The following is a 24320-nucleotide window of genomic DNA, read 5'->3' as shown; positions in this document are numbered from 1 at the left end:
TTAAGGAAACAAGAATGGGGATTTTACCACAGTGATGCTGGGATTCCAGATGCATGCTACTGTACCCAACTTCTTGTGAGTTCTGGTGATATGAACTCGGGTCCCCAGGCTGGCGTGGTAAGCACTTTATCCACAGAGCCATTTCCCTAGCCCTAAGCCCAAGATTAAGAAAAAACAAAACAAAACAAACAAACAAAAACTCCAAGCCAAATGGGGTAGCACCCACTCATAATCCCAGCACTCAGGTGGTAGAGGTGAGGGGTGAGGGACCCTAAGGACTTTTTCCAGTCCCACACCCTCCTTACAGCTTCCCCCTCCCACCTGGGGTCAAGGCTAGGCCTTGTTACATTCTCCACCCACAGGAACATTCTTGAGTAAGAGATTCTCAGAATGTACTGACTGATAGTTACCTGACGCTCTGGAAAGTCCCAGGTAGAGTTCACAGGCGTGTCAGGCTTGCTAGCCAATAGATTTAAAGGTCAATGTGCTTAGCCAATAAGTTTGAATTGTAACCTTGCTGATGTATTTGTGTCCCTAAGAGGTATAAATACTGCTTGTAATAGCCATTCTAGTCACTTGCCTTGAGGGACTACTTGAAGGTTGACCCTTGCTTTTGCCTCAGTCAGGGGCATCTCGAAGAAAAAAAACCACTGATCAAGGGTCAGGGTCTTACAGAGGCAAGGGGATTAGGAGTTCAAGGCCATCCTGAGTTCAATTCCCAACAACCACATGGTGGCTTACAACCATCTGTAATGGGATCTGATGTACACACTCTTCTGGTGTGTCTGGAGACAGCTACAGTGTGTGTGTGTGTGTGTGTGTGTGTGTGTAATAGATAAATAAATTAAATTAAAAAGAAAAAAGAAAAAGTGGCAGATTTTAAATACCCATTTTTTTAAAAGAAGACATTCTTATTCCCTCAAGGGTTTTAGAGTGCTGTAACCCTGTTTTCCTACTGAAGGCAAAGGCTAAATGGAATTCTCGTTATTCTACTGGCTAATATTTAAAAACTGTACTTGTGCAAGCTAGAGATGCTAATGCAGACCTACAATCCCAGCACTGGAAACATGTAAGCAAAGATTAGGAGTTCAAAGTATCCTTGGCTACACAGTGCATTTAAGACCAGCGTAGGATACATAATAAACTCAAACTGAAAGGAAATAAAGACACCCCAAATAAATGGGTCAGTGGGAATAGATGCTTGTCCCACCCCCAGCTTGATGTTAATATTTGTTATGGTGGTTTGAATAGAAAAGGCCTCCATAGTCTCAAATATTTGAATGCTTGGTCAACTAGGGAATGGCACTACTTGAGAGAGATTAGGGGGTATGGCCTTGTTGGTGTGGGTGTCTTTTTGTTGGAGCAAGTGTGTCACTGGGGGGTGGGCTTTGGAGTTGCAGAAACCGAAGCCAGGCCCAGTGGATTGTACAATGTCTTCCTGCTGCCACTGGATCCAGATATAGAGCCCTCAGTTGCCATGCCTACCTGTGTGCAGCCATACTCCATGCCATGAGTAAAATAGACTACACCCTGAAGCTGCAAGCCAGCCCCAGTTAAATTCTTTCCTTTATAAGAGTTGCTGTGGTCACAGTGTCTCTTCACAGCAATAGGATGTTGACTGAGACATGTGTGTTGATGCCTAGGATCATCTGCTGTAACGAGAACAGTGAGTTTTGCCTGATGAAAGGTGGGCTTGGGAAGGAGGGGGCTGGCCTCCATGATCTGAGCAAGTAGGGAGTGATTTGGCTGTCCCTGGATGATGGCAAGGCAATTATTGTTTTAAGGTGCAGCCATCCATAAAGCCTCTGAGACAGCGACACTAGTAAGGTAGTAGAATACCATAAGAGTGTTGTCCATAACTTGAGAGAACAGGGGTGAAGGAGATCTGTGAGAGAGGTGCCCATTGGCAGTAAGGCATCCCATTTAGGTGAGGGCATGGACACATGGATACAGAAGGCTGAAGGAGGCTGAGTGCAGGCACTGGAGATATGAAGAGCAGTCTGACAATGGAGACATGAAGTGTGGGTTAGGTATGATGGGTAAATGTGTTGTGTAATTGGTGGCATGAAGGTACAGGGAGAGCTTGATGGGAAGTGAGTTGTAGAGTTTCTGGAATAAGAAAGGAGAAAGTGGTTAGGACCATTAGGAAGGGGAAACATCCTTGAGTGAGAGAATCACTGTGGAGGTGCCAATCAAGAACGGGATGAGGGTTTTAGATAGGACCATGTGGAAGTACCAATCATGAAAGAGATGAGAGGGTTAAATGGAACCATGTAGGGGTGCCAATCCAGAAAGGGATGAGAGGATTAGATATGACCATTTAGAGGTACCAATCCAGAAAGTGATGAGAGGGTTAAATGGAACCATGTAGAGGTACCAATCCAGAAAGGGATGAGGGGGTTAGATGATACCATGTGGAGGTGTCAATCCAGAAAGGGATGAGAGGGTCCATTACTCTATACCTAACCTCTGTGGTTTTATGGATTGAATCTTGCTTGTATCTAAGCCCATGAGTGGTATAGCTAAACCTTGAGGTAGACTGATACCCAGCTTCCTGGTTTGGAAATGTCACACTGATTTCCATAAGTGACTGTGCAGGTTTACAGTTCCAGCAGTGATGGGTGAGTGTTCTCTTTACTCCACATCCTAACCAGAATGAGATATTACTTGTTTTATTGATCTTAGCTATTCCATGGGTATAAGATGGAATCACAAAGTAGTTTTGTGTCGGGGTCCAGCCTTGACGTAGGATTTGGGCTCTCAACTGGAAGTGTAAGACCCGAAAAACGAGGGTGCCCCAGTGCCCCATGCCTCGGAAGGTGACACCCAAATCACTCGCGAGAAGTGGTCTTGATGCAACAACAAGACGATTTTTATTCCAGAGGATCTGGGGCTCACAGTCATATACCTCGCAGGGGTAGAGGACTGTGGAACCCCCAGTGCAGAATCGGGACAGCTTTTATGGGTTTACAACAAAGCCTGAGCATCACAAACCAATCATTCCTTAGCATTTCGAGCCCGCATAGTGCGAGCCAATCGATTTGTACCACTCCATAGGTTTTTAGGCCAATCAGTTTAAATTATCCGAGCCCACACTCCATGGAATAATCAGTTTCCTATTTTCTCGGAGGTTTATAGTTGCGTGAGCTCCTGGGTGGGGGTGATGGCATAAGCAGTTTACAGAAGCAAGATAAGCAACTAATTAGCTCATTTCCCGTTGCCTTGGGGGTGGGGCATATACTCAAGGCCCTTTTGCCAAGCTCCTAACAAAGGGCGGGCTCTGGAATGCGGACCTTTCACCTAGTTTCTAACAAAGAGCAGGCTCAAGGAATGTGACCTTTTACCTAGTTTCTAACAAAGAGTGGGCTCTGGGATTTGAGGTGTTTGGGGCTCCTTAGAAGGCTGGAGTTAGAGCTTCTTTGGAGCAAGATAGCATTTTAAACTTCTGACTTCTTGGGGTCATTTGAGAGTTAGGCACTGGGGATTTTTAGGCTGTAATTCTTATCCTTTCAGAAGCAGGGATATCTGGAAGGCACATAATAAACAAACACAGACAACTTTTCGATACAAGCTGTCAGGTAATTTTTCAAGGCTTAAAGTCCTCTCCTTGTCCCTGTCCCTGTCCTATCCTGTCCCTGTTCCCTCTCCCTCTCCTTCTTCTCCCTCTCCCTGTCCCTCTCCCTGTCCCTGTCCCTGTCCCTCTCCTTCTCCCTCTCCCTCTCTTACTTGAAGCTTGAAGCTGCACACACTTTTGCTCTCTCCTTAGGCTGGAGGTTTTTCTCTCTTGTTTGCTCCCTTTCTCATACTCACACGCTCACTCTGTGTGTTCTTCTTACACACACACACACACACACACACTCCTCACACACACTCCTCACACACACTCCTCACACACACTCCTCACACACTCTTCATACACACACTCTCTCCAAGCACACCACACATTCTTTCTTTTTAAAGTCCATTCTCCTCTCTCTCTCTCTCTCTCTCTCTCTCTCTCTCTCTCTCTCTCTCTCTGTTGCCTTTACCTTGCCCCAGTCTTTTATTGTTACTCCAAAAGCAGGTAGGAAAAGAAAAAGACATTGTATAATCATTGCGAAATCAAATTCAAAGGTTCAAAGGAATAGCCACGTCCTACAAAGAATCAAGAATTACAATTTCTCCTCAAAGTTCCAAGCTTTCCCTAGTCCCAGGCCTGTGGCCAAAATAATAATTGCAAACTTATCATTATTTAAACTTTAACTTTTGACTTATTATACTTCAGAGCTAGAGCCCCGAGGTCAGCTACATGCAAAGCTGTCAGGCAGTGGCCAGAAAGAATCAAGTTAACCCTTAACTCAGCAGTAATGTTAGCTTTCAGCTACTGTGCATTGCACACAATAACTCTTCTAAGAGTCCCAGTGTTTTGACATAATTTTACTAATATATAATTTTATGTATTCTATACTTTCTTATCCATACATAAACAAAGGAGGCCAGGAACTACTCTCAATTGTTGTGCAAAACTCATTCTATAACTTCAATATTTTTTTCCTTTCTGAATTAAAGTATCCATATTTGTGTTCCCTTATTTCATGATTGTGTCTCTTTTACTAATGCCCTTTCACAATTCCAGTAAATTCCTTCACTTTCTGGTAATGGACCCTGTATGACTCTAGTAGTATGTGGCTCTGTTTCATTTTCTAATATTTCTAAACATCATTTCTTCAAACTTTCTTTGCAAGCCAAACATTAACCTGAAACTGCCACTGTGCATTTATTACTTTGTTTTCAAGATGAGAGCACACAGCATACACCTGGGCCATTAGGACTGTACTGTGCCTCTATGCCACAATTTTTAATTGTCTAAGAATCATTACATCAAGGAACCTCTAGTTTTACAGAATTCACCAAAACAAAAAGGGAGTAGGAAAGTCAGATAAAATAGAATAATTATGCACACCAAAGCCAACTAAAAGCACAAATGAAATCAATACAGCTGTTGACCAGAGCTAAGTTTAGGAAAAATGGGAGCACTATTTCTTTTACAAAGAGCTGCCATGGGCTACTGAGATGTCTCCATCCTGACCTATTGCATGCAGTCCCTTATTTCTGATGTCTGGTCCTTGGAGGGATGTGTCTCCAGCTTCTCAGGGTCCCAGATGCCATCCTTTTTCACAAGAAGCTGCCAAGGGCATCTGAGATGTCTCTACCCCAGTCTGCTGTGGGCAGTCCCTGTCATGGTATGGTTTCCCCAGAAGTTTTGGTTAATATTTTCCTGATGGCAAGAAATATTGAACATTTCTCAGCCAATTGAGTTTCATCTTTTGTGAATTCTCTGTTTAGATTTGACTCCACTTTTTGTATTTAAATTGGGTTGTTTTCGTTCCTATCTAGTTTTTGAGTTCTTTATATATTTTGGATATTAACCCTCTTCGGATATTTACTGTGTAGTGGATAAAATTTTTTCCATTATGCAGGCTGCCAATGTGTCTGGATGATAGTGTCATTTGCCATTATAAAAACTTTTCAGTTTTAAGTTCTTCTTTTGCTAAGTATCAGCCTCATCTTGGAGAAGGATTGCCAAGGAAGGGGTGTTTGGAAATAGTGGGGGGAAAAAAAAACCCAATTTAAAGTCAATTATGGCCAGGCAGTGGTGGCACGTGCCTTTAATCCCAGCACTTGGAAGGCAGAGGCAGGCTGATTTCTGAGTTCGAGGCCAGGCTGGTCTACAAAGTGAGTTCCAGGACAGCCAGGGCTACACAGAGAAATCCTGTCTTGAAAAACCAAAAAAAAAAAAAAAAAAAAAGTCAATTATGGGTACAAGTTGACAATTCTGTGTTCTGCTCAAGATGGCTCTCCAGACAGGCATCTAGATAGGTCAGCTCTTGTGCACCAAAGCCTAGTCTTTTATTTGCATAGCAATTCAGTCATCACCCCAGGTTCCCTTTTGATTATTCCATAAATCAGCATTTTATGTCTGTACTGGCTGGTTTTGTGTGTCAACTTGACACAGGCTGGAGTTATCACAGATAAAGGAGCTTCAGTTGGGGAAGTGCCTCCATGAGATCCAGCTGTGGGGCATTTTCTCAGTTAGTGATCAAGGGGGGAGGGCCCCTTGTGGGTGGTACCATCCCTGGGCTGGTATTCTTGGGTTCTATAAGAGAGCAGGCTCAGCAAGCCAGGGGAAGCAAGCCAGTAAGAAACATCCCTCCATGGCCTCTGCATCAGTTCCTGCTTCCTAACCTGCTTGAGTTCCAGTTCTGACTTCCTTTGGTGATGAACAGCTGTGTGAAGGTGTAAGCAGAATAAACCCTTTCCTCTCCAACTCACTTCTTGGTCATGGTGTTTATACAGGAATAGGAACCCTGACTGAGACAATGTCCTTAGTCCCTGATTCTTAGAAAATGCAGCAAGTACATATTTTTTTCTTAAACATAGCAAATGAATTCAGAGATTTGCTTGCCTTTGAAAGCACAGACAGTAAGCTAGCTAGGTAGGATCCAGCTCTGAGATCACCACTCTCACCATGCCTGAGCCTAAACTCGCTCTGTCCCAGGCTGACCTTGAACTCATAAATCTGCCTGCCAATATAAGTATATATAAACAATAAATTTGGCTGGGTGGGACCTTGCCCTGCAATCACTACTCCCAAAATATCTTTATCTCCTTCCTTAATATCTTTCTGACAAGCTGGCTCATTAGTATATCTGTCTCAATTCTTTTAGAACCATGAAGCCCACCATACAATTCATATTGCAGTTTTATATCTTACATAGTTGAGAAATTATATATTATTTTTTCATGTTTTCAGAGTTCTTTCCCAAAGACTTAAGGGCTGTTCTGAAGGTCACAAAATTTAACATTTTGTTAAGGAACACATTCTTGCCACCCCCACAACCCCCAGGCTCATGCTGTTTTTAATTATCAAGGAGTCATTAACCTTAACAGGGAGAGCATGAGAGCATTCCTGAAGAAGGAACATGAAAACATGTACATAATTATACAAACAAGCCTTATACATAGGAACCCTGAACACTGATGGAGGCCCACGCCCTCTGCTGTCTCTGCTCCAGAAGTGAGAACTGTGCTACACCATCCCTTCCATAGCCATTCAGGACTTGGCACTATTTATTAATTGTTGATCTTAGTGCTTGTGCTAACAGTGTTCCGTTCAGAATGTCTTTTCATGTGCTGATGAGTTGAAAGCTTGTCTTTGCCTTCTCTTCTGTCTGGTTCATTGTATGTGGTTTGATATTGAGGTGTTGCATATAGTTTTACACTCTACCTGTTGTTAGCTCTGGGAAGTGACTGATCCACCATCCCTCTCCCAGCTTCCCTTAAATCCTCCAATAAAAGACACAGACACATAGTTTTTCAATTTCATTTTGCCTTCTGGCACAATTTCTGAGGGCTACTATCTCCCACCTGGAAAAGTGTGCCCTTACTAATTTCTTGTCTCCATCTCTCCATCTGCCCTAAACTTCACTTGCTAAACTTCTCTGACCACCTGCCTGTTGGAGCAGCCTGTTTTGAGATCTCACATGGTTGCCTGGTTCTCTTCTCTCCAAGTCATGGTGAAATCTATTCTCTTCCCTTGTGTCCTCCTTCCTGCCTTCAGGGACCCAGAAGTCCCACCAGTCCCTGAAATTGGCCCAAAGCTTTCTTTACTGACAGATCAAGGACCAATTGGGTAACAGGACCTTAGCATCAGAATCATTCCCTACACTGAGGTCTTTGATCCATTTAGAGTTGAGTGTTATGCTGAGTGGTAAGTAATGGATCTATTTGGATTCTACATACAGACATCCAGTTTGGCCAGCACCATCTATTGAAGATGCTGGCTTGTTGTACCTCATTACTAAGGTTGAAGTTTACCATCCAGATAGCTACTCTGAGCTCAGCACAAAATGGGGGACTCCCTTTCCTTAGTCAGGCTTCCCCTTTTCGGCCTGATCTGGGGATCCTAACTCCCAATCTTCTACCTGAGGAATATCACAGTCTGTGGCAAACCTACAAGTTCCACTTCCTCTTTTCTTATAAGAATATGCCCAGCAAGTAACTGGGATTCCAAGAATGCCTCTCCATACAAATGAGGCATTCACAGAACTATAAACTCCAGCCAATGAAATTTTACCCTAAGAACTCTCCAAGGTTTATATACAGCCTTTGTTCACCCTGAATGAAGTGTGTGCACACATGCTGTTTAATTGAAAATCTGCTAAGAAAGCTGTTTCATTGGGTACCGTCTAAAAGAGCTATAACACTAAAGTCCTCATGGAAGTCCTCTGCCTGTTGCACCTGACTCGACCAGCGAAGAAAGACGCAGCCCACGAAACTCTTCTTTAAGCAGTTTATTCAGGAACCCTTGAACAATCTTCTATCTTCTGACTTCTGAGCCCGGGAAACACCCATGCAAAGCTTAAGAACCCCCTAGGCAGCCAACCCATGTGAGCCACATGGTGCAAGCAGATAGGTCCACATATGCGGAAACAACCATAGATCAACAGCCACAACCAAATAAGGAGTTGTTTACCACAGAGAATACTCTCTGTGGCACAGGAGAAGGCGGAAACGGGCGCCATCTTTAAGGTGCAGTACTGCACAGCTCTCCACAGTTCTCCCTTTTTGTTTATAAAGCACAACAGGCAAGAGTAGAGGTCTGATTTCTGAAAATCATGTCTAGGACATTGTGTAGATGCCTACTCAGATGTCATCCATCCAGCAGTCATCAGACCCGCCCACACCTTTTCTCAGAGGCAGGAGTTTAGGTATTGACCTGCATGCAATCAGATATGCTCTTCTCCAACCATAAGCCATTGGTCGAGAGTGCAGTGCTTAGCCTCACATCCTGAGCGCGTAGATCAGGCTTTCATGGTGGCTAACCATGCCTGCGGGGACTGTCCTGCCTCAATGGCTGTAAAGGCTTGAATGATCATAGCTGTGTCGCGTTTTCCTATGACTCTAATCTTACAAAGACACCACAGGCAGACAAGGGAGACTAGCACTAGGAGTCCTGCCAAAGCCCCCATGCCCACCCATTCCTTCAGATGATTCATAGCAGAGGCCATCCATGCCAATATTCCTGATGCAAAGGAGATGTCCACTCTGGTTGAATTCACATGAGTCACTGCCAATCTCCTTCAAGGTATCTTCAAATTCAAGTGACCAATTCTGCAGAAGAAAGCTAGACAGAGACTTAGACAAGTTTGCTGCTCTTGTACAATTACTGTATTGTAATCCCTGCATTTTCCACTCACAGCCCAATTGAGCCAGTTGCCAAGGAGTGGCAACTTGCTCTTGCACCAGATCTATGCGCTAATTCACAATCATCAAGCCGCCCTCGACTTGTGCATTAAGAGACGTTTGCAAGTCCAAGGCATGAGCTACATTAGCAGATAAATTATTTAGAGTGGATGCTGTCTGAATCGAGCTTGATAATGCCACAGCTGAGACAGTAGCTCCAACTGCTGCCGTTGTAATGGCAGCGGTTATGCCAAAGTCTCTTTTTGGTCTCAGCAAGGCCATACTGCTAGGTGCCTCCACCGGAACAGGTACGTACCGAGGCATCCGTGTGACTATAGCCAAGGGATGTGAGCTAGCATTCCAGCAAAGTATATAAAAGCACGTACTATTGGTGCAGTTTAACCATTCTCTGTGCAACTACCATTTATACCACACAACAGCCAGGAATCAAAAGGATTTAGCAGTATGCATATAAACAGGGTCTTGATTGGTAAAATTAACCCTGGGAAAAGTGCTGTTAAAGCAAGTACTTATAGAAGGAGAAAAGGAAAAACAGTCTTCCACTACATCTCTGCTTTGACAACCCGTCCAGGGAAACCTTCCGTCTCCCCCGATATCTCCCGTACAAAAGGGGGCCCACATAGGCTGCAATGGGGCTGAAGTATTTCCATGGGTCCCTGTAAAATTTCTGTAAGGTTGCCAGTCACTTCCCCTTTATTTGGGAGCGACTTCCAGGCCCTTATGGCAATCTGATTCACTTGTTCAAACTCCTGTGCAGGATATCCTGTCTGCTGATTTGCAAAGCTACCCTGTCCTAGCAGCATGCCTCTATCCCAAGCTTGATTACCGGCTGCTTGATTGGCAACAGCTTGCTCATTAGCATACTCAATTAAAAAGGCTTTCCAGTCCAGATATTGTCCCGGACTCAGACATGCACGAGCCAAGTTGCTCCAATCGCCGGGCGTCATGCAATGTCTGTTGAGGGCTTCAACCTGGGCCATTGTAAAAGAAGCCGTGGTGTACGAACTGACTCAGCCAACGACTTAATAGTTTTAAACTCCAAGGGCTCGTGATACCTCTGCCCTTGGGGATCTTGAAACACAGGGTATGTATGCAAGCTGAAACTCGGTGCGGACTTGCTTCCAGGTCCCTGGACAAAAGGACCACCCCGAACATGTAGCTGGGGCGGGTTGCCCCACCTCTGGATACGGTGGCGGAGCAGTGGGTACACAAACATTCACCAACCCGGCATCTGTCCAAGATTTTTCTTTCTCCTTTTTCCTTTCCTTCTTCCTAATCTTAGTCCTCTCTATTCGTTCAATGAGGGCCTGAATTTTCTCATCGGAGTCTGTAGCTTCCGAGCTCTCCATATCTTCGAGATCCAGGTAAAGCCTTTCTCCCTTCTCGCTTTTGGCCCTTTCTGATCTCTCTTCCTGTAACATCTCTAAGGCCGCCTGCCCGTTCTCAACTGCCTTACTGCACTTTTGATCCTCAAGACAGCCTTTTATTAACCTCCAAACCCAGGCGGACACCACCTTTTAATGTCCCCTGGTTCCATGCAAAATCAAGATCTCTTCCCAACTTATCCCAGCAAGCAATCATTGTTTCCAGATACAGCGAAACAGGGTGCAACAGTATCACATTCATTTATGAATGTCTCCAAAGTACTTCTTTTCAGTTTCAAATTCTTAGAGCGAAGCAGCTCGTTCAGAGCCAGAAAAATTGGGTGTGAATGAGAAGCGCCCATGACTATAATCGCCAAAAGATGTCTGTAACTGCTTTACTTTTGGTTCGCTACTACATGAATCCCCTTTCCTTTGGGTTTGCCGTCTTGCAAACTCTTCCACTCTCCCTTTATCTACAGGGCAGAGTAAACTAGCCGCACTCTCAGCGGTCTTTATTGTCCCACCTTACCTTGGGAATTTACCAGTGCGCTACCCTGACTGCAAAAAGTTCTGAGCCATTCCTTGGAGAGGAAAGGTCAGGTCTCTGTACAGGCCACCACTTGTTGCGCCTGACTCGACCAGTGAGGAAAGAGGCAGCACACGAACTCTTCTTTAAGCAGTTTATTCAGGAACCCTTGAACAATCTTCTAACTTCTGACTTCTGACTTCTGACCCCGGAAAACACCAGTGCAAAGCTTAAGAAACCCCTAGGCAGCCAATCCATGTGAGCCACGTGGTGCAAGCAGATAGGTCCACATATGCGGAAACAACCGTAGATCAACAGCCACAACCAAATAAGGAGTTGTTTACCACAGAGAATGCTCTCTGTGGCACAGGAGAAGGCGGGAACGGGCACCATCTTTAAGGTGCAGTACTGCACAGCTCTCCACATCTTCCAACCAAACCCTTTACCCATACTCACTTCTGGCAGGAATCGGATCCTGCAGACCTCACCTGTTTGAGAAGTTAGGAAATCACAGCTGGACTCCAACACATTTACACTGGACTTTATTCCAATGTGTATTTCTGGCCTATTTGTAAAAAGAAATCAAGTGTCCAAAGGTTTTGTAGAACTATTCCATTAATCAATGTAAATACCACATTTGTTTTTGGTTTAGTACTATAGCTCTGTGATACGATTTGAGGCTAAGGATAGTGTACCTCTAGGAGATTTTTATTATACAGTATTGTTTTATCTTTCCTGGGTTTTTGTGTCTCCAGGTAAAGATAAAATTGTTCTTTCAAGATCTGTGAAGGGTTGTGGTAGAATTTTGATGGGGACTGCATTGAATCTGCAGATTGATTTTGATAGCATGGTCATTTTTACTATATCAGTCCTACAGATCCATGAGCATGGGAGATTTTTTTTTTCATCTTCTGATATCATCTTCAACTTCTCTCCTTAATGTCTTAAAGTTTTATCATACAAGTCTTTTGCTTGCTTAGTTAGAGTTACCACAAGATAAAAGTGATATTTCCCTGACTTCTTTCTCAGTTTGTCATTAGGAAGGGTACTGAATTTTTTGAGTTAATTATGTATCAAGATATTCTGCTGAAAGCGTTTTTTAGCCATAGGGGTTTCTTTTGTATTCTATCATATCATCTGAAAATAGGGATATTTTGACTTTCTCCTTTGCAATTTGTATCCCTTTAATCTCTGTCAGTTGTGTTATTCTAGCTATAACTTCAAGTACTATATTGTATAGGTGAATAGAAAACCCTGTCTTGTTCTTGATACTAATGGAATTGCTTCCAGTCTCTATTTAAACAATATTAAATATTGTTGCTCTGGGATTTCTGTAAACTGCCTTTGTTATCCTGAGATATCTCCCTTATATCCCTAATCTCTCCAGGACTTTTATCACGAATGGGTGCTGGATTTTTTTCAAAAGCATTTTCTGCATCTGAGAAGATGATCATGTGATTTTTGTCTTTTAGTTTGTTTATATGGTGTATTACAATTATTGATTTATGTATACTTAACCATCCCTGTATCTCTGGGATAAAGCTCACTTGATCATGGTGGATGATTTTTTTTTTGGATGTGTTCTTGGATTCAGTTTGCAAATATTTTATTGAGAATTTTTGCATCTAATGTTCATAAGGGAGACTGATCTGTAATTCTGTTTCTTCATTGGGTCTTTATGTGATTTGATTATCATGGATTCTATGCCTAGTTAAGTGAATTTGGAAATGTTGCTTCAATTTCTATTTTGTAGAATAATTTTAGGGTATTGGTATCAACTCTTTGAAAGTCTGATAGAATTCTGTGCTAAAATCATTTGCCCCTGGGTGCCGCAGTCCAAGCTCAGCCACGGAATAATCAGGATCCTTTTGGTCCAGGAAGGCATGGATTCGGCGAAAATGACACACAGACACCGAGGTGGTTTTTGGATCTGAGTGTATTATTCTGGGTATCCCCTGGTCCAGTCAAATTAACATCTCAAATTAAGCATCACATTCATCTGTCAAAGCTTCGGTTTTCCCGGGTAGTACAGGGTGTTTGCCTATCATCTGGTTGGTCAATTGGCACATGCGGTTAAACTGCTTCTTCATCATGGCCCCGCTATTATGCTAGTCCGGGAGCTGGAGAAGGATGGCTCCTGTGCCTAGCCTCCTGGGTGAGGATGGCGGCATTGCAGAGCTTGGAGAGCTGCCTGGCTTGCGCTGTCCTCCCAAGAGCACCTCTGCCTAGTCCACCTGCCGCATTCTTCACTGTGCCGGGCTGGGGGGCCGCCCTAGGCACCTGGCAATCAGTTCCGGCTACAGCCTCCAGCCCCAGCCCAAGGAACTAATCGGGGAGTCTCTCTGAGTAAAAACTATGAACTGTATCCTGAGTCACACCTAGATAAGCTAAGAATGTTGTTTTGGTCAAAGACTCCCTAGGTGGGGTCTGCCAATGTCTTTAAGAGACATTGGATCTTTCTCTCCAGGTGAGCCTGGATGGAGACAGCCTGTCTGCTTAACAAACAAGGTCAAGAGTTAAAAGTGGAACAGGGTTAACTTGTCGGCAGATGTCCCTGAGGTGTCCAATTCAGTTGCAAGTTAGCAACTCAAAAGACAGAAAGCCTGGCCTCTGGGGTGGGGGAGGTAGCTTTGAGCTTTGTACCAACTCAAATGTAAATTCTTTCTAGCTTGCCCAACACCCACCTGTTAAGGCCTTTGTATGAGGTTCCTCAAATGTAAATATCTTCTAATCTGAACCTATTGTTCAAATCCTGTGTGGTGGAGTACAGGTGTTTAAAGTATGTCATTATCATTCTATGCATTTCTTTTGTGTCTGTTATGGCCCCCCTCTATCTCTATTTCATCAATTTGGATACACCTTCTCTGCCTTTTTGGATAACTCTTTATTAACCTTAATGATTTTTCTCAAAGAACTAAGATTTTGTTTCCTTGATTCTTTGTGTTGTTGTTGTTGTTGTTGTTTTGTTATCATTGTTTGTTTGTTTCTAGGTTATTGACTTCAGCCCTAAGTTTGATTATTTCTTGCCTGCCACTTCTTTTGGGCTTGATTTTTTTTCTTTTTGTTCTAGAGTTCTCAGGTGTGCTGTTAAGTTACTAGTATGTGATCTCTCCATTTTTGTTTTAAATGTAGGCCCTTAGTGCTATTGAAAGGATAAAAAATACAGCCTATGTCTCTAATGACCCCAAGAAATCAAAAGTTTAAAATGCTATCTTGCTCCAAAGAAGCTCTAACGCCAGCCTTCTAAGGAGCCCCAAACACTTCACATTCCAGAGCCTGCCCTTTGTTAAGAGCTAGGCAAAAAGGCCTTGAATAAGTGATCCTGGCCCCGTAAGGTAACTAGAAATGAGCTAATTATCTGTTCATCTTGCTTCTGTAAACTGCTAATGACATTACCCCCAAACTCAATATTTTTAGACCCCAGCAATTAGCTTAGCACTGAGTTACTGAGTAACTCGCCTTTCTGGCCTCAGCTTGAGACCTTTGGCCTCAAGAGATAGCTCACCCTGTCGCAGGAGCTAGCTCATCCGATGACTGGCCCAACGTTTAACTCTACAATGCCCCAAAGATGTTTGCTCCAGATAATCTTTAACCTTCCTTAAGGCATAAACTATTGCCGGACTTTTTCATTCTGTGCTTCCCGTCCCGTGCATGATTGTCTTCCACCCCTTGCCTTGTGATTTTTCCCTTTAAATACCCGTGACTTGAGTTGCTCAGGGTCCACAGTCCTCAAGCCCTGCACGGTGTACGGCTGTGGAACCCAGAATTCTGGAATAAAGAAATCCTCATGTTATTGCATCAAGACTGTTTCTCGTGAGTGATATGGATGTCACCTTCCGAGGCATGGGGTGCTGGGGCGCCCTCAGTTTTGGGCGATCTTACACTATTAACTTTCTTTTTAGAACTGCCTTGAGTCTCATACATTTGTGCATATAGAGAATTTACTTTCATTCAATTCTAGAAAGGTTTTACTTTTTTTTTCCTTGACCCATATTCATTCAGTAGAGGCCTGTTCAGTTTCCGTAGGTTTGTAAGCTTTCTAGTGTTTCTGTTGTTGTTCATATTTGTTTAATCCATGCTGGTCAGACAGAATACAGGGCATTATTTCAATTGTTTTGCTTTTTGTCTGTTTTTGTTTTCAAGACTTGCTTTGTGACTGAATATATGGCCAATTTTGGAAAAGGTTCCAAGAAGGGCTGGGAAGAAGGTATATTCTTTAGTGTTTGGGTGAAATGTTCTGTAAATATCTTTTAGGTCCATTTATTTGGTTTATAACATCAATTAGCTCTAACATTTCTGCCTCATTTTTATCTGAATCTATTGTCAACAATCAGGTATGAAAGTCTCCCACTATCAATGGGTGAGGGTCAATATGTGATTTAAGCTGTAGTAGTGTTTTATGAACTTTGGTGGCCTTGTGCTTGGTGCATACATGTTAAGAATTACAATGTCCTCTTGGTAAAATTTTCCTTTGGGTGTGAAAGAATAGAAAATACAGCCTAACTCTGGCCTTCTAAGGAGCCCCAAACACTTCACATTCCAGAGCCCGCTCTTTGTGCTCTTTGTTAGAAACTAGGTAAAAGGTCACAGTCCAGAGCCCACCCTTTAAGAGCTAGGCAGAAAGGCCTTGAATAGGTGATCCTGGCCCCGTAAGGTAACTAGAAATGAGCTAAGCTATCTTGCTTCTGTAAACTTCTTACACCAGCCATTACCCCTATCCAGGAGTTCACGCAGCTATAGACATCCGAGAGAATAGGAAACTAATTGGTCCACTGAGCGCAGGCTCCAATAATTTAAACTGATTGGCCTAAAAACTATGGAGTGGTACAAATCGATTGGCTTGCTTCGCGGGCTTTCAAAGCTAAGAAATGATTGGTTTGTGATTCACAGGCTTTATTGTAAACTTATAAAAGCCGTCGCAATTTGGCACTTGGGGTCCACAGTCCTCTAGCCCTGCAAGGTGTATGGCTGTGGAATCCAGAATTCTGGAATAAATAAATCCTCATGTTATTGCATTGAGACTATTTCTCTCAAGTGATTTGGGTGTTGCCTTCCGAGGTGTGGGGTGCTGGGGCACCCTCAGTTTTGGGAGGTCTTACAGGTGATATGTAGTGTCCCTCTCTATCTGATTAGTTTTAATTCAATGAGTATTTTGTCAGATATTAAAGTGGCTACACAACTTGTTTCTTAGATCCATTTGCTCGGAAGACCTTTATCCTTTTATACTGAAGTGATATCTTTGATGTTAGGGTGTGTTTCTTGGATACAACAAAAGGGTGGAACCTGTTTTCACATCCGTTCTGTTAGTCTGTATCTTTTTTTTTTTAATTGGGGAATTGAGACTACTGGTATTGATAGCAAGCAGTGAACAGTGCTTGTTGATTCCCATTGTTTTGTTGGGGTGGTGGTGGTGGTGGTGGTGGTGGTGGTGTGTGTTTGTGTGTGTGTGTGTGTTTCCACTGTTCTGATTTGCTGGTCTGGGATTATTAACTACTTGTGCTTTCTTGGGTATGGTTAACCTCTTAGGTTGGAGTTTTCCTTTTAACACCTTCTATAGGGCTAGATTTGTAGACTTATATTCCGTAAATTTAATTTTATTATGGAATGTCTTTTTTCCCATATATTGTGATTGATTTGGGGGGGGGGGGGTAATAGTATCTAGGACTGTCATTTGTGGTCTCTTAGAGTCTGTAGAACATTTTTCCAGGTCCTTCTGGTTTGTAGAGACTTCAGAATGAAGTCAGGTATTTTCCTAATACGTCTGCCTTTGTGTCTTTTTCAGTTGCAGCTTTTAATGTTCTGTGTTCTGTGTGTTTATGGTTTTGTTTATTATGCACTACAGGAATTTCTTTCCAGTCTATTTTGTCTTCTCCTTCTCCTTCTCCTTCTCCTTCTCCTTCTCCTTCTCCTTCTCCTTCTCCTTCTCCTTCTCCTTCTCCTTCTCCTTCTCCTTCTCCTTCTCCTTCTCCTTCTCCTTCTCCTTCTCCTTCTCCTTCTCCTTCTCCTTCTCCTTCTCCTTCTCCTTCTCCTTCTCCTTCTCCTTCTCCTTCTCCTTCTCCTTCTCCTTCTCCTTCTCCTTCTCCTTCTCCTTCTCCTTCTCCTTCTCCTTCTCCTTCTCCTTCTCCTTCTCCTTCTCCTTCTCCTTCTCCTTCTCCTTCTCCTTCTCCTTCTCCTTCTCCTTCTCCTTCTCCTTCTCCTTCTCCTTCTCCTTCTCCTTCTCCTTCTCCTTCTCCTTCTCCTTCTCCTTCTCCTTCTCCTTCTCCTTCTCCTTCTCCTTCTCCTTCTCCTTCTCCTTCTCCTTCTCCTTCTCCTTCTCCTTCTCCTTCTCCTTCTCCTTCTCCTTCTCCTTCTCCTTCTCCTTCTCCTTCTCCTTCTCCTTCTCCTTCTCCTTCTCCTTCTCCTTCTCCTTCTCCTTCTCCTTCTCCTTCTCCTTCTCCTTCTCCTTCTCCTTCTCCTTCTCCTTCTCCTTCTCCTTCTCCTTCTCCTTCTCCTTCTCCTTCTCCTTCTCCTTCTCCTTCTCCTTCTCCTTCTCCTTCTCCTTCTCCTTCTCCTTCTCCTTCTCCTTCTCCTTCTCCTTCTCCTTCTCCTTCTCCTTCTCCTTCTCCTTCTCCTTCTCCTTCTCCTTCTCCTTCTCCTTCTCCTTCTCCTTCTCCTTCTCCTTCTCCTTCTCCTTCTCCTTCTCCTTCTCCTTCTCCTTCTCCTTCTCCTTCTCCTTCTCCTTCTCCTTCTCCTTCTCCTTCTCCTTCTCCTTCTCCTTCTCCTTCTCCTTCTCCTTCTCCTTCTCCTTCTCCTTCTCCTTCTCCTTCTCCTTCTCCTTCTCCTTCTCCTTCTCCTTCTCCTTCTCCTTCTCCTTCTCCTTCTCCTTCTCCTTCTCCTTCTCCTTCTCCTTCTCCTTCTCCTTCTCCTTCTCCTTCTCCTTCTCCTTCTCCTTCTCCTTCTCCTTCTCCTTCTCCTTCTCCTTCTCCTTCTCCTTCTCCTTCTCCTTCTCCTTCTCCTTCTCCTTCTCCTTCTCCTTCTCCTTCTCCTTCTCCTTCTCCTTCTCCTTCTCCTTCTCCTTCTCCTTCTCCTTCTCCTTCTCCTTCTCCTTCTCCTTCTCCTTCTCCTTCTCCTTCTCCTTCTCCTTCTCCTTCTCCTTCTCCTTCTCCTTCTCCTTCTCCTTCTCCTTCTCCTTCTCCTTCTCCTTCTCCTTCTCCTTCTCCTTCTCCTTCTCCTTCTCCTTCTCCTTCTCCTTCTCCTTCTCCTTCTCCTTCTCCTTCTCCTTCTCCTTCTCCTTCTCCTTCTCCTTCTCCTTCTCCTTCTCCTTCTCCTTCTCCTTCTCCTTCTCCTTCTCCTTCTCCTTCTCCTTCTCCTTCTCCTTCTCCTTCTCCTTCTCCTTCTCCTTCTCCTTCTCCTTCTCCTTCTCCTTCTCCTTCTCCTTCTCCTTCTCCTTCTCCTTCTCCTTCTCCTTCTCCTTCTCCTTCTCCTTCTCCTTCTCCTTCTCCTTCTCCTTCTCCTTCTCCTTCTCCTTCTCCTTCTCCTTCTCCTTCTCCTTCTCCTTCTCCTTCTCCTTCTCCTTCTCCTCCTCCTCCTCCTCCTCCTCCTCCTCCTCCTCCTCCTCCTCCTCCTCCTCCTCCTCCTCCTCCTCCTCCTCCTCCTCCTCCTCCTCCTCCTCCTCCTCCCCTTCTCCTCCTCCTCCTCCTCCTCCTCCTCCTCCTCCTCCTCCTCCTCTTCTTCCTCTTCCTCTTCTTCCTCTTCTCCCTCCTCTTCTCCCTCCTCTTCTCCCTCCTCTTCTCCCTCTTGTTCTTCCTCTTTGTCCTCCTCCTCCTTTTCCTTCTTCTTCGGTTTTGGGTTTTTTTTTTTTTTCCCAAGACAGGGTTTCTCTGTGTAGCCCTGGCTGTCCTAGAACTCACTCTACAGACCAGGCTGGCCTTGAACTCAGAAATCCACCTACCTCTGCCTCCCAAGTGCCAGGATTAAAGGTGTGAGCCTCCACCACCTGGCTCTGTATACTTCTTTTATCTTGATAGGCAGTTCCTTCTTTAGGTTAGGAAATTTTTCTTCTAAATATTTTCTATGCCTTTGACCTGGGTTTCTTCTCCTTCCTTTATTTCTATTATTCTCACATTTGGTCTTTTCATAGTGTCCCAGATTTCCTGAGTGTTTTGTGCCAGGAGAGAATTTTTAAGATGTAATATTTCTTTGACTGAGGTATCCATTTCTCCTATCATGTCTTCCATACCTGAGTTTTTTCTTCCACCTCTCATATTCTGTTAGTGTGGCTTGCATATTCTAGTTCTAATGGTTTTCATGCCCAGATTTCCTTCAGTTTGGATTTCTTTATTAATTCTATTTCCACTTGGAGGTCTTGAACTGTTTTATTCATTTTCTTCTGTTGTTTCTCTTTGATTTCATAGATTTCTTTAAGATATTTATTCATTTCCTCTTATGGAATTCCATCATATTCATAAAGAGGTCCATCATATTCAATGTTAAGGTTTTTGTCTTGGGTTTCAGCTGTGTTGCATTTCTCCAAGTCTACTGTAGTAGTTCTTGAGTTCTATCAAGGAGTAATTGGCTCTTATTGTGTGTTTATGCTGGCATTTAGGAATCTGGGTTTGGGAAGATTTTAATTTGAGGTGCTGATATCGGTGTAGTTCAATGGAGACAGGGAGCAGGGCAGAGGAGTGGGTATGCATCAGGTGTTCTGCTACAGAGCTAGTGATGAGATTGGGGACTTGGATTTGGAGGAGAGGAACGGGAGGTGAAGATCTATAGATAGCCTACCCACTTCCCTGTCTGGTGTGGCCAGCATGCTCCCAGAGAATGGCTGCTAGTGGATGGGGCTGGTATTATGGGATAAGTGGGAGGAAGGGAGGCTGGAGGTGAAAGTCTACATTGGAGATGTGGGTCAGAGAGCAAGGGGAGACCACAGCAGATATGCTACAAAGCTGTGAATGAGACTGTTAGAAGTGTTTTAAAGAGCTGTCTATGCTTAACCAGGGTTTTGGTTTAAGATAGTGGCACAGTCATTCTATCAGTGTCATTTATGAAACAACTAACTGGAGTTGCCTTTTTTATTTATTAAAAAAGTATTTATTGTATATTTATACATGTTTTGCTAGTACCACACATGTGCCTGGTGTCCTCAAGCCAGAAGAGGATATTGGAACCTTTGGAACTGGAGTTATAGATGGTTGTAACCTATAACTTGGGTGCAGAGAACTGAATTTGGGTCCTCTGAATGAGCAGTCAGTGCTCTCAACCTCTGAGCCATCTCTTTAGCAATGGAGTTTCATAAAATATTAAAAAACAGAACTGTCACAGGACCTAACAATCCCAGTTTTCGGTCTCAAAGTGATATTCACAAGACCATATTAATGGAAACATTAAGAATACACAGTATATTTAATGACAATGGTATAAATAAATCCAAATGGTAACTTTTAATGTTTTACTTTTTTATCTTTAAAACATTAGGCGCTGCGCTTTGGCTGAGGAGTACAGGAATCAACTTCAGATGCAAATTGCCCACCAGCAGCAGGCTCGAGAAGCAGAAAAGGAAGAGAAACGCCAGGAATTTGAAGCAGGATTGGCAGCAAACAAAGTCTGCTTTGAAAAAATACAGAAGATGCTCTCTGAGCAACAAGCTCTGTCCCAGAACATTCACCCGATGCGCAGGGGTTATCCTGATAAGCCTCTTCTATAGTTTTATACAAATCAATGCATGTTTTCTGGGTCTTTCAATATTTTTTAACTACACTAACTGATAAAATCTATTTTCTCCAGTTTGTATACTTTATTAGGCATAATTTTCTTTCTTCAAATAAATTTGTTCTTTGGATTCTAGTTAATTCTATATTGCTACAGCAAAAATGCCTAACATTATCAACTTAAAAAGAATAAAGAAATATTTTAGCTTCCGGTTACAGAGGGTTGCTGTACAGTTTGTGTGGTTTTACAGGATGTAAACCTGTTGTTTGGTGCTTTACCAAAATCCAGGAGACAGGAATTAGTAAAGAAAATGGGTTTGTTTATAATTTGGGCCATGTTCTGGCTCCCCTATTGTGATAAATCATGGACCAAAAGTAACCTGGGGAAGAATGTGTTTGTCTTACACTTCCAAACCACATCCATCACTGTGGGAAATCAGGCTCAAGACTGGCAGGAACTTGAAAAGAAAACCTTCGAGGAGCACAGTTACTGGAGCACTTTCTGGGTCAATCACAAGTTTATAATTAGCTTTAGCTTCTTATACAGCCTAGGAAAGTGCCGCGCATTAACTAATTATCAGGACAACCCTCCACAGACATGGTCACAGGCAAGTCCAATCTAGGCAATCTCTGGGTAGAGGTTTCTTCTATCAGGATTCTAAGTTGTGTCAGGGTTAACAAAGCCAACCAGGATAGACCAGAATTGGATGTTTTTGTTTTTGTTTTGTTTTAAGTTTCTCTCTTTAGGAATGAAAGGCTAGAATCTAGAATGACTTCTACTCAGGCCACAATCCCTATACTAGTTCGTCTCAGCTCAGAGACACTGACAGGTGTCTGCGACTCTTCAGCTAATAGACTACCAGGTGCCCAAATTTCTTACCTGGGAAAGTGAGTTTACAGTAAAGGAAATGTTGGGTGGGAGTGGATCACAGTTCTGCTCCCCAGTTCTTTCCTGTCTCCTGCCTGAGACTGCAAGAGGCTGGCTACAGGCTTGTGCTAAGACCACCTACATATTCAGAAGTCTACAAGAGAAACCCTGTTGTCCACCATGTGTGTCTGAGTCCTCTCTTTAGAGCCCCCACCATGTTGTTATCTACTTGTCCATAGCATTAATGACTTTTCTAATGATCTTATGGTGAACAGTTCATCTCCCTGTCCCTCTTGAATCCACACCTGAGATCTTTCATTATCCTAGGCCAGTATCATAGTAGATTGATAAGACAAAGACCAAAGATAGGACGTATAGGTATGTAGCCTTAGCTTTGAAATAAGTTATCAGAATCTTTTTCAGGCATTCTCTGGCAGTTCTGCTTCAGGTTACTCTTACCTGAATCATGAAATTTCCTTGGAAAAATTTATTTCTTGTTGTTTGACACCCGCCCCCCCCCCCCCCCCCGGTGTTTGTGTGGGAACCTTGGAAATGCTGGGCAAAGGCTTTACCACCTGGCCAGACCCCCAACCCTCTTTTAAACAAACAAACAAACAAACAAATAAATATTGAGCTGTCATTGAGTTATCTAGGCTAGCCATGAACATGCAATCTCACCTCAGTCTCCAGAGTAGACAAGATTATAGGCCTGGCCACCAGGCCAGATGACAACTTGGTTTTTTAAGGTCTCTGTTGTACTGCCCCCAGCACTGTCCCTGTGTCTATGACAAGGCAGTCAGGGGAATGGAAGCTTCTCACCTCAAGACAGAAAAAGCCTGCAGGGGTCTTCAACAGGGGACCTTAAGAGAGAAGGGGAAAGAATGGAAGGGACAGGAGATACGAAGACCAAGACTGAGACAGTTTTTCTGATCAAGGTCCAACAAGCTATATTATCTCAGGGAATTTATACAGGTGGGGGAAGAAATAAGGCAAGTGGGATTTTCCACAAAGCCTGGGCATTCTGCCAAGGTGAATTTCTGGCAGCTATAAGATGTTCTTCTTCTGGCAGGGCGCAGTGACCGTCGACCACCCGATTTCTCCAAGGTATGTAGCTGAGGGGAAGTCAAAACCTAAGCCTATCTTTAAAATGGAATCTAAACATAAAGTCAGTTTGGCTCCTGGCAGAGGTGTAGCCTTATTAGAGAAAGTGGGTCCCTGTGGAGGCAGGGCTTTGAGGTCTCATATATATGCTCAAGTCTGGATGGTGTGATCCAGACCCTCCTCCTGGCTTTCTTTGGATCAAGATGTAGAACTCTTGGCTACTTTATCACCAAGTCTGCCTGCATGATGCCATGTTTCCCACCACAATAATAATGGACTGAACTCCTGCAACTGTGAGCCAGCTCCAACTGAATGTTTGCCTTTATAAGAGTTACCTTGGTCGTTGTGTCTCTTCACAGTAATAAAACCCTAACTAAAACATTTCTGTTGATACTTATTCTCAGTTTATGCCTCTGTTCAATGGGAACATCTGCAAAGCATAGCACTACTCATTGCCTTTCCTCAATGGCCTTTTGGAGTATGCATGGCATCTTAAGATGGACAGTCCTCCTTATATCTCTTCTGCATTGAAAACTTTTGTGCTCAACATAAAATAGTTTACAATGTAAGCATTCCTTACAACCCCCCAGGTACAGGCTATTGTATAAAGAGTCAACAGATGTCTCAAATAATAGTTAGAAATACTAATGGGGGAGGCCCTAGCCCTGCCATTATCTAAACAAGGCCTTGTTTACATTAAAAAATTGTAATTGTATGGTAGATGACATCTCTGCCATGGAAGGGCACTAGTGCTATAGAAAGATGTTATGATGGGAAAATGGTTTGACCTGCTCCCTGTGTTATTGTGGAAATAAAGATATGCTTGTGTTTTCCAAGAAGGTGTGGTACAGCCGCTTTGGGTACCTTTAAGTCATGTAAAACTCTGTGAATCCAGTGGAACAAGTTTTTACACCAGTCATACACATGATTTGATCAGCATTAACTCTGTTTGATGGACTACTGATGGCTCCGTGGAAAGTAACCACACCAGATTTTAGAAAGCACTGGGCCTCAAGCTGGATGAAGAACCTATGGAAATTGGCAGCTGCCACTGACCTTTAAAATCTCGCCAGATAGGCCTGCGTTCAACATTCCTATGCCATCTTTATTGGTCCCTAAACATTAGCAAAAGCCATAGCCTTCTCTATTACCTGTTCAAAGTGTAACTTCACCACCTCTATTGTTTCTGCCAACATGTGGAAGGGTATTCTTATACTTTCTCAACCAACCTTTGCTTTGGTACCTGCTAACATTTCTGGGCCATGGTACATGGGTGGAGACCTCCAAGAAATGAAAGAAAGAAAGGATTTATGAATCTTACCTAAAAGAATGATAGGAATGGATTGATCCATGTGAGATTGTCACCAGCAGCCATATTGGTTAAACCAATTAAGAGTGCGAGTTCATCAATCATGGCAGACTGAGAGCAGGATGACACCTCCAAATCGTCTCTTTGTGCTGAAGCTCGAGGGTACAGAGATTTTTAAAGACAAAAATCTACAATTACATGGCCGTTAGAGGGGATG

General features: G+C 43.4%; 1 protein-coding gene across 1 annotated transcript in view; it reads left to right on the top strand.

Moving 5' to 3' along the window:
- Cfap53 (cilia and flagella associated protein 53) overlaps window positions 1-20913 on the top strand; it is a 109670-nt gene extending 88757 nt beyond the window's left edge. Inside the window, exon 8 of the mRNA XM_052201446.1 lies at window positions 20593-20913. Coding sequence (XP_052057406.1) covers window positions 20593-20821 — 229 coding nt within the window. The 3' untranslated portion in view covers window positions 20822-20913. The remainder of the gene's footprint in view (window positions 1-20592) is intronic.
- Window positions 20914-24320: the final 3407 nt, after the last annotated feature.

This window comes from Apodemus sylvaticus, chromosome 13, assembly GCF_947179515.1.
Source record: "Apodemus sylvaticus chromosome 13, mApoSyl1.1, whole genome shotgun sequence".
Classification (NCBI taxonomy): domain Eukaryota; kingdom Metazoa; phylum Chordata; class Mammalia; order Rodentia; family Muridae; genus Apodemus; species Apodemus sylvaticus.
The sequence above is the reverse complement of the archived record's forward strand: the minus strand, read 5'-3'. Positions and strand labels throughout refer to the sequence as shown.